General features: G+C 40.3%; 1 protein-coding gene across 3 annotated transcripts in view; it reads right to left on the bottom strand.

Moving 5' to 3' along the window:
- Nucleotides 1-16057, bottom strand: part of doc2b (double C2-like domains, beta) — a 132445-nt gene that overhangs the window by 14568 nt on the left and 101820 nt on the right. For all 3 annotated transcript variants that reach the window (XM_060862930.1, XM_060862931.1, XM_060862932.1), the window contains 2 exons: nt 6578-6652; nt 4248-4357 (listed from right to left, as the gene is read on the bottom strand). In XM_060862930.1, the coding sequence (XP_060718913.1) occupies nt 4248-4357; nt 6578-6652 (185 nt within the window). The remainder of the gene's footprint in view (nt 1-4247; nt 4358-6577; nt 6653-16057) is intronic.

The raw sequence follows: 16057 nt of genomic DNA, 5'->3' as shown, positions 1-16057 counted from the left end.
AGACAGCGGGAGATGGCAAATAATAAGGACAAACCAGCTCGAGAATGAAGGAGACCCTGGAAGGCATGGAGTAACCCATTTTGTGGCGAGACAGACGGACAGAGTTCGCGTTTTATCTGCTGCCAATGCAAATTGTACCTACGTTTCATTTTCTCGTCAGGGAACGCATGAAGGCAGCGCTCTATTTCACAAGGTTCAGTCCCTGCAGACTTTCCAGAAAGAACATGAATCATCATAGGTCATCGTTCAGGAATAAAGGCTGACTTGAAAGCCGTATTGAAAATGTTTCTCTTGAAATGACTTCTACTGAAACCCTACAGGCTGGATTATGAGCTGAGGCCTAAATCCACACAACGCACACTTGTAGCACAGAGGAAATCAATAGGAGGTGCTGTAATAACCGCTGGAGTTGACAGTTCAGATAAACCGGTCACTACGCTGACACGCTGCAGTAAACTCAACTCATGCCACTTTCTGGAATAAAATCTAATTCTGTTTGCTACACACCTGACATACAGCCCTGTAAGACTGGGGTGGGAAGAGATAGGATGGGCATCAACTCCTAGTACGATTATATTGATTTGGTGTGCCTTGGTAAGCTTTGCATGGAGCTCGAAAGCTGAAAAGAATTGAACTAGCGATCGGTGTTAAATATGGACTGCAATAAGATATGTGCAATTATTTGAATTATTTCCCATTAATTAGCAACATCTAATTAGAGAGAACACTGACTGAATAATTACACATCAAGGTGCACTGAAGCTGTGAAGCCTCACACTGACTTTGACTTTCACGCACTTTACTAACACACTGTTGTTCTTTTCCTTTTATGGAAATGCATCCTGGATATAAATAACCATAGAATGAATTTCCTCATGGTTCAGCCTCACGGATTAATAACGTTGCGTAAGTCCGACTTACTGTATGAAGAGCGCGTCTAAGAGGAAGGAAGTAGACACGGATGACTTGAACTTGCGTAATTGTCTTTATGGCTTTAAGTCACGGTTGCGTCTTTTTTTTTGGTCAACTTTATAACATTCGAGTCGTTTTGAAGCCGTGTTATCAAAAAGCAAACATCAGCCTGTGTCTCATCCTGCAGTTTAATTGGTTTCCTCTAGATGTTCAACTACAAAGACGATATTACTCGAGGAGAAATGTTGGACTCTGTATAAAAGTGAAATGAAATGAATGTACACACGTATGTCTAGGCAGAAAACGGGACTTTTTTCTAAATGGTAGAAAATTCTAGAAAGTCTAGAATTTCTGTAAAATGTTACCGTACTGCTGAGTGTCGAGTGACTCCTACTCAGAGATGTGGGAACTGAACACACGTTTCTCATCGCTACAGAAAAACGTTTGCGATCTATACGTTTTGTTTGCTTGTGCAGTAGTGAAAGAGAGACCGAGAGAGAGAGAGAGAGAGAGAGAGAGAGAGTATAATACATCATTTCATTCCTTGAATCTCCTCACAGAGCAAAGAGGTTGGGTTCACAGGTTGTGACGCGTTCAAGCTAGACGAGGCACACAAATAATAAAAAAAAAAAGCTCAGTCCTGACGTACAGGCTGAAGACTGATTTGTTTTTGAAAATGACAGATCGGAGGCTGCTGATTTGGCATTGTTTAGTGCTTATTTGCATGAAGGGCGAGCGCTCGTCCCCCGAAAAAAAGAAATACCTTTGAAGGATACTTTGTGTTTCCATGGAAACTAGAAGGAGACGGGCCTAAAGAAAAGCCATGATGAATCATCAGGTGGGCCCCCCCCCAGATCAATACATATTACCTGCACATACACACACACACACACATACACACACACACACACACACACAGCTGTAAGCTCGCTTTGGCAAGAACAACATACTGTACAGGTCACCCGGTGGGTCACGGTATTGGAACGGGAAGTAAAAAAAAATGTTCCTACAAACCATAACCATGACGAATAAATATTCGTTCCTTCATTTTGTATGTCAACAACAAAGATGCTGAATTGAAACTGAGCGATAAAAATGAACTCTTCTTTCCCTGCACCGTAAAGTCTCGCCAGAAATGTCTCTGGAATGTGGGACTGACAGGGTTAATGCTTTGCTAACACTTCGCCAGCAGTCATTAGCAGTCCTGAGAAAGTACAGAGTAGCGCTGTTTATCACGAGCGATCTCTGCAGAGCCGTCGCCATGCCTCATTAATTTCACTACGGTCCAGACAGACGTGTGAGAGATGTGGCACACTCGCCCTTCCGCTCCTAACCCGCAAGCGATTTAGTCACAAACGCGTGCGTTATTTCGTTATTTACTGATTCAGAACGCTTCAGGGTTATGTGAATGTGACACAGGAAGAGAGACAGGTAGATTATTAAGTGCTTGTTGAATGGAGCCCTACACTACACTAGTGTAGTGTAAATCCTACACTGTCAGCTGGATTATTCCTAAGAAAGAAATCGTGTTTCAACTTAAATTAAAATGCCTTCCTCTCCTTCCACGAGATCACATGACCACATTGTTATGAGTTTTATATCTAAACTGGCTTTAACCATTACCAGTAATGGCTTCATCTTTTACTGAATGTTTATGTAACAGGAGGAGAGGTTAAAGGGCTTTATTCTGTTGCATTAGTCCGGTTGTCAGACTGGAAGAATGTCGATTACCCGCTCTGTCACAGGACGTGTTCGGGTTCTGTGGGGCTGCAGCTGGTAAAAATAGAGATGCCATTTAGAAATTGGAATGACGGCATACACGAGTGACACGCGTTAACCCGTGCTGCTGTGTAATGACGGATAACTCATGAGTGTGGCTATACTGCTACTACAATAAGCTTAATATACCCTGGACATTTGCTCTATATAATGTTTTGTATGTAATAAAAGACTGCGAGATGGTACTTTTTATCCAATTAAAGTTACGTTCGATATTGAGGAACGACATACCCTGAAGACTCCATTACCCAGAACACACCACAGCATACAAACATGGCCACCACGATCTACAATGGGATGCACTTATTTCCATGGATTTCAGAACAGCGTAACAGATATTGCGTCATCGGATAGGCGTGGCCTATTTGATAATCTAACCCTAACCCTAACGGTAGTTTTTGGTTGTTTATTTGTTTTCTAAAATAGCTTAATTGTAAAAAAAAAATAAGGCATAATAGATATAAAATACAAAATCTACCTGTATGACTGTTTTGTCCTTCATTATCCATCATAGGTATGCTCTTTTTTTTGAAAGAGGGTGTTTTCCCAAGACCTCCAGAAACACACCCACTTTACGCCACGGTAAATAAACCCCTAAAATTTAGTGAATGCCCGATCTACAATCCCCCAGATCCAAACAGCACCGTGTCCGGAATTGTAATCTCACACAGAATCTCACACTGACTCCACAGTAGTATTGATATGACACTCGTTTGAAAGTAGACACTCAGGGCTTTGTAGAATTTGTAGTGTTTCATAAGCATTTCAGTTTTTACCTAGCCTACTAGGGGCAATATATTTGTAGAAAATATTTTTTTTTTCAGACAAATGTTTATTCTATCTTTAAAGTAAATAGTGATATCAAACCCATTTCTGCGCTCTGAGATGCTTGTTCATAAGCAGCTAAAATTTTAAGTTAAAAAATTCCGTCTAAGGTTACCAACAAAGGGAAAAACACGCTCTCACACTGAAAGCCAACAGAGACCTGACTCATTATAGATCAGATTTGCAGCCAGAAAATTTGTTTAAACCCATTGAAAATGTCAGATAATTCGATTTATTTCTCTGACACTGGAGAACTACTTCCAAAAATAGTTGCCCTAGACAAGCTTCAGTGTATTCACAGTTACACACTGTTTAAAAACAGTTCTTGTTGCATATTATTACGTATACCAAACGATCGAGTTTCAGCACTCCGGGTTTGCATCGGGACCAAAATGGTGACGGCAGCAAGCGCATTAGCATCCTCGTACATGCATTACCGCGTAATGGATGTGTTATGCAAGCGATCTCCAGCATTATAAGAAGATTAACCTAGTTGCCTAGTTGAACAGGCAAATCCCTTCTTTGTGCTGATCTGCAGGCAGATTTAATCTGACAAGACTCAATTAAAAATGATTTCAAATGAATATATGACCTTTGTGTACCTCTATGATATTTGAAAGCTCAGCTGTTTGTGATGAATGGATGACTGGTAAAGATCTTGGACAATATGTAACAGAGTGTGATAACGAAGCTACAAATCGTCACAAATGGGAAACGTCAAAAGTGGGTACCTGAGGGTTTTGCGGACCATGTCCTCGTCGGTGATGCCGTAGTAGGTCAGTGTCTCACTCCATACAGGGTTCAGGGTGTTACGCAGAGTCTTGGTCCGGAGCTTGTTGGCCTTAATGAGAAAGACAAAGTTTGGGATGAAATCAAATCATCACGTGACCATATATTTAGAAACGTGGAAGTCTATTGGATGACAAAGCTGAGGGTTTGTCAATTTAAATACTTGTAGCAGAAGCTAACTTTTTTCTACAAGAAGGTAGAAACAGATAATTACTTTGCTACAAGTTGATCTTCTGTGGGATCAGGTCCAACCGTTAAGCCTTCACTCCCTATCTGCCCCAGTGAGTCTGGATCACCCATGACCCTGTCACTGGTTCAACAGTTGTCCTTCCTCAGACCACTTTTGCAAAGTTCTAACCCCTGCAATCTGGGAACACTCCACAAGACCTGCTGTTTTGGAGATGCTCTGACTCAGATGTCTACCTTTAACAAATTTTTCCCTTGTCAAAAGTCACTCAGATCCTTAAACTTGCCCATTTTTCCTGCTTCCAACACATCAAATTTGAGAACTGACTGTTCACATGCTGGGTAATATATCCCACCCCTTGATTGACAGATGCCACTGTAACAAGATAAATAAACGTTATTCACGTCACCTGTCAGTTTTAGTAACGTTATGGCTGATCAGTGTACAGTCACCTTTAACAAAATCCATGGCTCAGGAACATCAAAATTAGACTTTTAACATCAAGATTAGGCCATTTCATTAGGGTAGGTAGCAATCTACTAATGTTATGTTTTAAACCCTGTTTGTGCAACAACAAAAAAAAAACGGTTCCTTGTGCCACAAAATGCTAAATTAAACATTTTTGGCCAAAATAAAAAAGTCTTTAGACTGCTATCCAGTGCTGAGGGAATTTACAGCTTTGAAAATGTTACATAATGTTCCTCAAAGATGTTATATAAACCTAGCTATACGTTACTTTAGGAAGCAACTTGTTCAAAATCCCATGTCAGCTGCACAGTACACATTGCCTGAGGTGATCTGGCTCAGGGTAGAACAATTCATGCAATGGGATTAATTAGTATGCACAGATGATTTTTTTTTCTTCAGAATCATAGACGAGCATCAGTCATGAGACCGAGCAAATTAAAGACTTTAAATTTCAATCTTTTATTGTGTTAGTCATACAGTCATGCAGTCAGTGTGAACATATCTAGAGAAAATAAAAATGTTACCAGACTCAAGCAATATATCGTCGCTGTCGGGCGGAAACCTCGTATGTCCAAATTTGGTCAGTTTCATATTTTTTCACATATAGATGCTATTAATCAGTCCCCACGTGGGTCTGTTATTTTTACAAGTTATTAACCAATCTAAAGTCTTGAAAATAGCTTGAGCGCAAATCTCATAACTCCATTGGACACTTCAACTGTCCACCTCTTCCTCGCTACGCGGGAGAGCTTCACGGCATATTTCTCCTTAATAAGAGTCGCAACGAATCAACACGTCTTCTGAGGTAAATGTCTTCAAAACACTGGGGTCAAAGAAAAAAAAATCTTGACCCCTGCTAGTTCTGGTGCTCGTCTGAGGACAGGAATTTAGCGCAAGACAATCCATTGCAACGCGGACTAAACCCTGTGCACTGCAGGTAAGGTACGGCGTTTTTTTAATTTCCTGAAAAATAACGGTTTTGGAGATACGAGGATTCCGCCCGACAGCGACGATATTTAACCATGATGTAAGGGCAGAATGTCGGGTCTAATAAAAACTTACAGGGCATGACTGCTTGGTCTGTATTAACACACTAATCTTGCTAAATAAAATATTATGTAATTACATTATGTTAGCGACCACTTATCAGCCTATCACCTTATCACCCTGCAGTTCCCCCTATGGCCTGCCAGAAGATGTTTAAACCACACTCACGCCGTTGCACAACATGAAGAATTGTTAGATTAATCTTCAATTCCGAGTCGCTATCTGCCTGTTCTACTGTTTGTCTCTGTGTTTTGACCTGTTTCTGTTCCCTGGACATTTTCGTGTTTAGATTGTATATTTTCGAACTTGTTTATTATGCTGATTTGACCTCCTGGTTACCGATTGCTCAGCCTGTTTTTCACTACTACATATCCAGCTTTCTGGATTAATAGAAATTAATAAACATGCTGCACATGGATCCTACTACTATTCTGATCTGTTTCTGTTTCTGATCAACAAAAAACATAGGATTCTTGGAAAAATAACTTTTTGAATGAATTAATGGATTTTGTGAAGAATTTTGCTCCACAGATGCATACAAAGAGCAAAACAGAGCACACAAGTACATACTTTGCTAGCTCCAGGTAGCAGGTGCAGTTTAACATAGGGATCTGACAGCCCGTTGTGATCCATGGGTTTGAGTCCCTGTGGAAAAAAAGAGAAAGAAAAACAGAAAGAAAGAAAGAAAGAAAGAAGCAGAGTTATTTAAAAATTGCCAGTCAGAATGCATCACCAAATAACATAGCCCAGCTTTTCCTGTTTGTTTTGAAGGTGAAGCCTTAATGACCCAAAGGCCTGGGAGATCTCATTTAGGTCAAACTCTTTTCATTTCCGACACGAACCAACTTTAAGATAATGAGATCCATTTAAGCTCTAAAAAAAAAAAAAAAAAAAGACAGAACAGGTGGGTTGTGTTTAAAAGGCAATAATTACTCAAAATACCCAAAGTCAGAAATCTGCTTTGACATGACCTTAACAGAGATGGAATATTTAGTGCCATGGTGAGAGCTGTGAACTTCATCTACAGCTGATTAATACATACCGGATGTGTAATTGCTCGACAAGGCTCCGTTTAAAAGGCTAAGTGTGGGAGTGTCAAGATGGGAATAACACAAAAACAAAGGTGTTATGCAATATTTTCTCCTTCGAAATATGTGGGCTGCCTGTTTGCTATTCACTTGTGATCATCGGTTCGAGATTATACGATAACAAACGACCACCTGCCATTTTATCAGAAATGATCCAGTCATCGATCAGCCAGGCATTTAGCAGTCGTGCAATGCATATAAGCATGATCACATCAACTGCTGACTGGTGAGAATAAAAAAAGAGAGTGGAGAATGGTCAGATTGGTTTGAGCTGACAGGAAAGCACCAGTAACTCAAACAAACCACTCTGAAGAGAAACATCTTAGAACGCACAACATGGCAAACGTTGAGGCCGATGGGCTACGACAGCGGCAGAACACATCAGGTTCCACTCTTTACACTCAAGCTCAGCTAAACAGAAGTAACTCTCTAGCAGTAACTCAAATAATCCTTCTTTACAACCGTGGTGCGCAGAGAAGTATCTCAGAATGCTGGCTGTAGCCTCAGATTCCTGTTCTTGAGTTGATCCTGATGTAGTTGTAAGACATCCGCCTCGAAATTTGCCGTGTTTTCGATTCCGAGATGCTTTTCTGCTTACCGTGGGTTTAAAGAGTGATTATTGGAGATTTTTTCACACGATTCTGTGTGAACTCTAGAGAAGGCTGCATGTGAAAATCCCTTGACAGGATGAATGCATGAATGAGCAGTAAATAAATAAAGTGGTTGATGAGTGTATGACTTCTTCATATGGCTGGTACTTGCTAATATTTTTTTGAGTAAAGTTTTGAGTGAATTTTCAAGTTTTAGCATGTCATATAAGCTTAGCTTGCAGCTCTCAGGTCTTTTTGAGACATTTCTTTCTTAATGAATGAGTTAGGTCATTCCCCAGGCGTCCCGTATCAAACCGAATTTGAGTGCTAAGTATAGACAAGCGCATTCCACTTGAGACAAAGCATCAATATCAAACTGGCAAGGAGAAATTAAAGATTAATAGCTTTTTAAATATTAATTAAATATTTCCCACTACGGTTGGCCATAACATTTGGTCAAGGGCAAGCGATGTGCCGACAGCCTAGCTTGACTTTGTGGAGAAATTTGAGGCAGGCTGATGAGGGGTACGCCTCATAAAGCTTAGCAAAAGCTGTTTGCAAGTACACAGTACAAATCAAGGACCCATCCTTTTCATCTTTATGTCAAATCTCTAAACCAGACATCATATAAACAGCCATAAAATGATGACAGCTGAGCAGCAATCCAAGAGAAATCTGACCACAAGCTGTTTCTAAGTTTTAAACAGTTCAGGTCTATCAGAGGTTATAATGTACTAAAACTAAAACGTAAAAACTGACAGATAGGGAAGATTTATGATTTCAATTTGAAGCTCTAACTACCAGCCAATATAGTGGGATGAACTTAATTTATCATATGAATTTATATTTAACTCCATCCCGTAGCATGGATTTGCTTCAAAAAAACGAATTTATTTTTTTGCAGCCTCTCCTGTTTGGGAAGTTTGTCACATTAAAGGTGGGGTCTCCGATTTTTGAGAAATGCTTCAGAAAACTAAACAAAAATCAAAACAAACGTGTAGCCAATGAGCAGAAAGGGGCGTGTCTTGTCAATATGCGGCGGAGAGAGTGTTCGGTGCGCATGTGTGACATTAGCAGAAAGCGGTTTTAACATTGATATGGAGGATAAAAACAAAGAAAGAAAGCGAAGAAAGGCTTACGATAAGGCAAGAAGTAGGACTTGTTAATATAGGATCAGCTTTCCAGCGCTGGAGAGAACTGAAGGAGCAGGAAGTTGGCGCATATTCACAGATTGGAGTTTCCTGAGTCAGTAACTCCTGAGCTAAACGCTGTTACTACACAAATAACACCTCTTTTCTATCGTAATAATGTAGAGACGCAGCTACAACCGTGTTTTGTGTAGTAACAGTGTTTAGCTCAGGAGTTATTGACTCGGGAAACTCCAATCTGTGAATATGTGACCAACTTTACTTAAGACGCCGAGGTGCTTTTTTCTTTCTCGATAGGTGAGTAACGTTGGTTTTGTTTTGTTACACAGAACTAATATATGCCTTTGTCCTTTACATGATTATGCTTGTGTCATTTTTGGTTGTTTGTTTATCTACAATCGTATTGTTCTTCCCTTCAGCTATGATAAAGACACATTTCTTTCCATTAGTTGCCTGGGTTACGTATGTATGTGTGGGCGGAGCTATCAATACAGGGGTGGGACCCATTTGGGTTAGGGGCATGTTTGTTTTGGTGATTGTTATGTCAACATTGGCTTTCAAACATCGGAGACCCCACCTTTAAAGTATAGTATTATTACAGTAATATAATCTTGCTAGATTTAGTTTGTTTTGTGTTAATCATGTTGGAAAATTGGTCCGTCTTTCATTTTCATGTTATTCTGCCTACTCTGTTTGTATTTGATTTTTGTACAGGGTTCTACTTTTAAGTCTCTGTTCTGTCCACAGTAATATGGGAAATGAATGAAAAAGTAAGTGAGTCATGCAGGATGTAAGTGCACAGCACAGAACGTCAATCTCTCCTACCTATTATACTCCCACAGCCTGACAGAACAACAAAGCTAATAAGTGTTTTGTACTTTAGCAAGTAAAGATGGTCCCAAGGGGAAACTGCTGCTGCTGCAAGGGTAATAAATATTGTAATACATTTCTGTTTTGTCTCTTCTTGTCTCTCTTTTGTCCTTAGTCTTCTTAGCTGCTTCCAGTCATCTGTCCCTCAGTAACGTAAAGGGTCCTCTCATTTGTCTTTCACTTGACAGAAATATGCACGTCTCGTTGGACCTAAAAGGCGTCTTTCAAATGTCTTCGCCTTCCTCTGGCTCTGTGTGTGAGTGCGAGTGTGCATGGACTACAGATCGACTTTCACTTTGAAGGTGCATCCCTTGAGGTGAGCTCTTCCACAAAAGAAGACTTCTACAACGTGCCAAGAACCTGAGTGAGTCTATAAGAACAAAGCTCTGTCTGGTTCCTCTCAAGGTTTCGTCTCAGGGAGGTTTTTTCCTTGTGGTATTGGCCATTGATAAACGCAATAGAACTGAACCTCTTGCTTTCAATTTGTATGTGCCTGCCCCTCAACATTCCTCCACTTCGGATGTAATTCTAGGTTTCTTGAAGGTCACCTTGAATAACCTGTCAAGACCCTGTGATCCAACTGCCTCAAAAAACCTCAAAAAACCTTTTGAAGGAAATTCATTATCAGCGCCTTACAGTGATAATGTCTAGCCTATTGTTGCGTGTTAATGAGAAATCTGGACGGTACCCTTGTGCTAATCTGGTGACTAAGTGTGATCCACACACTGCTAACAATCTAAAATGTATCTGAGTGAGAAATAACTTTTCACACCAGCAGTGGACAATACGAATCTTTGGTCATATCATATGGACGGCTTCCATGCCTTCAACACTAAAGTTATATCTTTGTGCTTTGGCAAGTTTGTAATAGTTTATATTGACGTGACACTGACCTAGAGTCCTTACATCTTGTCTCTCATGTTTGGCTTGGTTATAAAGTGTGAATTTATCTGCAAGTTACTGGATATCAAGATGTAGCTATTTCTGGACAACTTGGCCAATTCCCAGGGATGTCACTGAAGTATAAAATGTTAAAGACTGGCCTCATTTAGTCAATAAACTTTTGTTATTTAGTGGCTTCAGCCAGACCTCCATTAAAAAGTTTCCTATGCAAACAAACCTGAAATGGGGCACATAAGGGAGCAAACTGAACCCTCTGTTCACCGCACTTCGCATTTTAAAACATACCTTACATGATCTTGTATGATCTGCATGTGGAATTGTCAATGTAAGTTGGGCCTTACATCTTCTTGCAAAAAAGCCAGTCAATGCAACTGTGATTTAGACCTGGCCTCGGAAAAATGGTGGCATTTGGATCGCTGTAACCTAGAATACCTTAAGTTGGCAAAAAAGACTTAATTATTGTCAGTGCTGTTGTTCTCAATTCAAGTCATGTTTGCGATTTACTGTCCTACTGATCCAGTTCCAAGAACAACAAATGAGATCCTTTGTTCTTGACCACAGGAAAATCCTATCGGTGTTGTCCGGCGGGCGAAACATTACAAACCTGATTCATTAAGCTCTATCAGCAAATTTCACCCCACAAGAATGCCTGTCTCACAAGATGTGTGTAGTCACTTCATAATACCTTTATCTGACTCATAAAGAACATTGGCAACTAATTTATGGACATTCTGACATCTAATGAAGCTTTTCTTTGATATAACATAAGCTTGCTGATTTCATTAGTTCCTCATCGGGTCTGTGTCCGAGCCAATTCACCTCGCCATTTGCAGTGTAGTCTCACAGTGGCTTTGGCTTCACACTGCAACAGACTTTGTGACTAATCTTCCCAGGAACTAAGGCTTGGAAGTCATCCCGGTAGCAATAAACTGATGATCAAGTACAGGTTTTGCCTAAGGGGCACCCATGGTGCTAGGGACAGTGGAACTGCTACTTCATAATGTGTTGTCATCAATTATGGTCTACAACTCTGGCAACAACAGAATAGGAGTAGAGCTCCCTCAAGTTCTGACCATGCAAAAAAAAAAGTGAATTAACCAAAATCCTTAAACTTAATTGTTTCTCTGGCCTTCCTCGTACATCAACCTCGACTTGTTCCCTTCGTCAGATAAGACGCTGGATGTGCTGACAGCAATAAATGGTTCCAGCACAACGGACTGAGATGAGAGGCTGCTTATACTGTATGTATCTTCAGTTTGTCACCCATCAGCAAAACATGCAAACTTGTAACGATGCCACACAATCCGGTATGCCATCTAAGACCTCCACCACAGTGCTTGTACAATTAAACAAGAGCACCGTGTCTTAGCCTTTCAGGTACTTTCTTAGTACTGCACATTTTAAGTATGCCTGTTCAGCCTGGGATACACCATGAAGCACAATTTCAAATCCTGACAAGAAGGAATGCAGCCACAGGCAAAACAGATGATTCTGGCTCCCAGCAGAGAGAATCACAGACCCTCATTTTTCTGCACCCTGCTCCACATCGGCATGCCCGTCGGCTGCCCCTGGGTCGTACATTTTGTAACAAAGGTGGAATTTAGAACCCACCTGTATCAAAGATATTTTATGTATTACTGCATTCTTATAGTTATTAGCCTGCAGACTTTTCTGAACGGGGTTAAACCTTCAATGCATATATCGTTTAAATAATAAACCAATTATTTGAAGAATTTTTAGGTGCTTATAAAATACATCTGCCCTGTGACGGTCCATGAGATTATGGAAGCAGGACACACAACAATCTGTTATACTTTATGACTTTATAATTGTTATGTGAACCTCACCCAAACTTAATAACGTCTTTGTGTTATTTTTTGTTTAGTTGCTTCCATTCAAAATATGAACCGAGTTTATTTCTCCCATTCTGTTCCAGGAGGCATATCAGCTTTGTCCAAATACACCTTTGCATTCTCCAAGGCAGTTTTTTGCACCTGGATCCACTCCTCCGTTTGGAAGGGAACAACCCCAATAACTCTTACCCTGAGGAAATGGCACATCTAGACATCCCTGTTTGGTGATGCTGGCACTTAATCAAAATAAAAATGCTGATACTTTTGGCATGCAGTATCAAAATGAAGTGGCTTCCTGTGCTCTGTGATTGTCGTGCAAGTAGCTGAATAGGCAGTTGATCATAATTGCTGGTAGAGCTGAAGAAATGACCAGTGTGGAAGGCAGCGTGCATCAGTGCTTCATGTACCAACTCATTCATAGTGCTTTAATCACAGCTGCTGGACAACAGCGTTCACTCACAAAAATTGCTCTAGCTGGAGTCCCTTTATGTCCTAAATCATCTTCTTTCATTTGAAAACCTAGACGCTCAGCGGGTGCTAGGGGAAGGCTTGGCGTATAATCTGTGCTCATCACTTACGAATCAAAGAGGCAGGGCTCGAGTATAATGAGCTTGGCAAGAATCGGCGGCCACTAAATGCAAGCAAACATGGGTAACTATTTAAAGAATGAGGAACTCTTCAACGCATGGTTTGGGAAGGAAGCAATGGTTGCACTCTATATGAACCCCCATAGTAAATAAGGAGGTAAGTGACATGGCAAATCTGTGACACAGAGAGGTGAAGAGAGTGGAAGGAACACATTAGTAATAAGTGTTCAAGGACGTGACATGGAGTTAAAGTAGCACTAGGCAGGAGAACCATGCTTCTCCAACATCCTGCATCCTGATTGATGATTATACTCATTCAGAGACAGCCTACTGCTTGCTGCCAGCACCATATGACGAAGAGTCAAAGCATCTCAAACAGCTAAACATAAAAAAATATGCAAAGGAGAAAGGGCAGTATTAATAACTCCACCCTAGTCGGTTGATGTTTTACAGAACACATACACACAGCACCATTCATACATAAACATATGTAAGTGTAAGAGCGGTGCTTTGCATTGACAAGTGCCAGGCTCTATGCGACACAGGGTCATTTATGCAGCACAACGTGCTAATGCTAGTAGTGAAAAATGACCCATCACAAGGGACAATGGCACACGTTCCAAAGAGGATGGAAGGCTCTGGCAATCAGTCAAATAATTGTCCTTCATTGAAAGAATAGGTTTAAAATGTTAGCTCAAGGCCAGGTCATTTGTATTGACATTTTTAAATCGTAGATCATTGTCTTTAATAGCAAAGATGGTTATTAAATCAAACTAAACATTCTGGCACCGACAAGCAAGGTGCAATTATACTGTCTGACCCGTAGGAACGTCTCACTACTGGATATATTTACATTCAGTCATCTCCTGTAATCACTTTATTCTGGTCAGGGTTATGATGGAGCCGGGAGCGTATACCACAACGGGTACAAGGTAGAATGGGGGCGTAATCAGGACAGAGAAAAGAGTGCAGTAAAAAAATGCGTAGTACTGCACATCGATGTCAGATTTGCAAGCTAGTCACATTCCTAGCAAGTCATCCATAAAATATCACATGTTCATTACTCATTCAATGCAATACGAATTTATTTAATTATTAACCAGTCATTATATTTAAAAAAAAATGTGATAGGCACAGCTGTATTGGTAATGATATCAGGTTCATGGTTGGGTACCATGCATTGAGGGCTTTTGCATAGGGAAAGAGGTCAGAAGAATCAAACTCACAAGGGTTTGCTATGGGAAGGAAAGAGGTTGAAACGATACATTTGGCTGACCTTACCTTTCTGTACCTGGGTAGAGGAAGCTGGAGTCCATCACATTCCCAAATCAGTCATGCACAGAGTTAGAGCGAGAGAGAGAGAGAGAGAGAGAGCGTACATACATACATACATGGAGACATGCAACAACAACAAGAACAATAAAAGCAGGAGAAATTTAAAGAAAAAGAAATTGACAATGTTGAGACAAATACAGGCAAAAATCAAAAGAGCAAAGCAAAAGCGGATGGTAATTTAAACAGACAAGCGTTGACACACGAAAGGGTGTTTTCGTTTGCATGAATGAAAGAATGAATTCACTGCTCGTGTTGATGGCACGATGCTCAGTTTTGTGCGCAAGCCCGTAATTTAGCTGTCATGATGTGACAGGGTGTAAACAGATTGACCGAAACATTTCCTGTTTAAAAAAAAAACCCCAAAAATATTCTTAAATAATAAACATAAATGAGTTGTATAATTAACAAACTACCTCTAATAAACACCCCCAGCTTCTACACCCACCCACTCTCTATTCATTCACCTTGGCAGGGCTGCAACAGGGATTAGGACGTTCCTTTGTACTACACGAACGACCGATAGCCTGTTATACACTATTCATATGTGGAAATGAAACCAAACCCCTGGCACTTCTACTCTGAACACTCTGCATGTATAAAAACGTTAATGCTCCTGTGAGAGAAACCTGAAGACCGAGTTTCAGTCAGAAGAAACTTTTTCATTTTCTTCTTCTTTTTTTTTTTTGGGTGACACATTTTTTAGTTTGTACTAACTTACAAGCTGAACAAACGACACCACGGGCAAAACAAATAATGAGAATTAATATCAATTCATGAAAAAAATAGCATATTAATTTGATGCCTGGAGGTTCAATTAAGTGTCCGTTTAGTGATGTTTAATGCTTTGTTAATGAAGTGCTTAAATGATGTGCTCCGAATTGAATGGTTAAATAGAGTATTTAAAAAAGGCTAAAGGGAGATTTAATATTCCCTGTTAAAGCGGGAAATATTTTGAAACAAAGTGTGAGCTAAGGCTTATACAACAGCATCGAATTCTTAAATCTGATCGGTCAGATTGTTCAGGTTGCAACTGATGTTTTCTGTGAGGAGACAAATATTTAGCATTTTTCAAAGAATCTAGAAATGCTAAGAGAGACTAGTATGTTGAGCGTTTACGCGTTGTGTCATTCTGAGGAATTCCTGAGGAACAAAACACTTTAGGATAAAGTGTTACTGGAACAGAAAAATGAACTTGTTGGTAGTGACAAAATGACACCATCCTGCTGTTGAATATTTTCCTCTGTCCTGAAGTGTTTTACTGCTTACTGTACACAGTGCCAAGCAACTTATTGGACGTTCACCAGGATAACTATAATGACAAATTCACATCAATTTGACTTTTAGTGGCTAAAAACAATACAGCTATGTTGTTTTCCTGGCTGATATTAAATACATTTTGGAGAACTGTGGGGTTAAGACTTGCTAACCAGATGCCTACGGTTTTCCTTGATGGAGTGAGTCCTTTTCCACACTCTGTGAGTCCACACTCTTGTGCCTCTTTTCCACCAAAAAGAACCGGGTGCTGGTTCAGAGCTAGCACTAGTGCTGGTTCAAAGTTGGTTCCACTGGTGAACCTTCTAAGAACCGGTTTGCCTTTCCACCGGCTAGAGAGCCATCACAGAGCCGATTCTGACGTCACTGTATACGTGCCACGTGTCCCAGCAACTTTAGCGCAG

This window comes from Tachysurus vachellii, chromosome 26, assembly GCF_030014155.1.
Source record: "Tachysurus vachellii isolate PV-2020 chromosome 26, HZAU_Pvac_v1, whole genome shotgun sequence".
NCBI lineage: Eukaryota > Metazoa > Chordata > Actinopteri > Siluriformes > Bagridae > Tachysurus > Tachysurus vachellii.
Note: the sequence above shows the minus strand (reverse complement) of the source record. Positions and strands in the feature narration are given on the sequence as shown.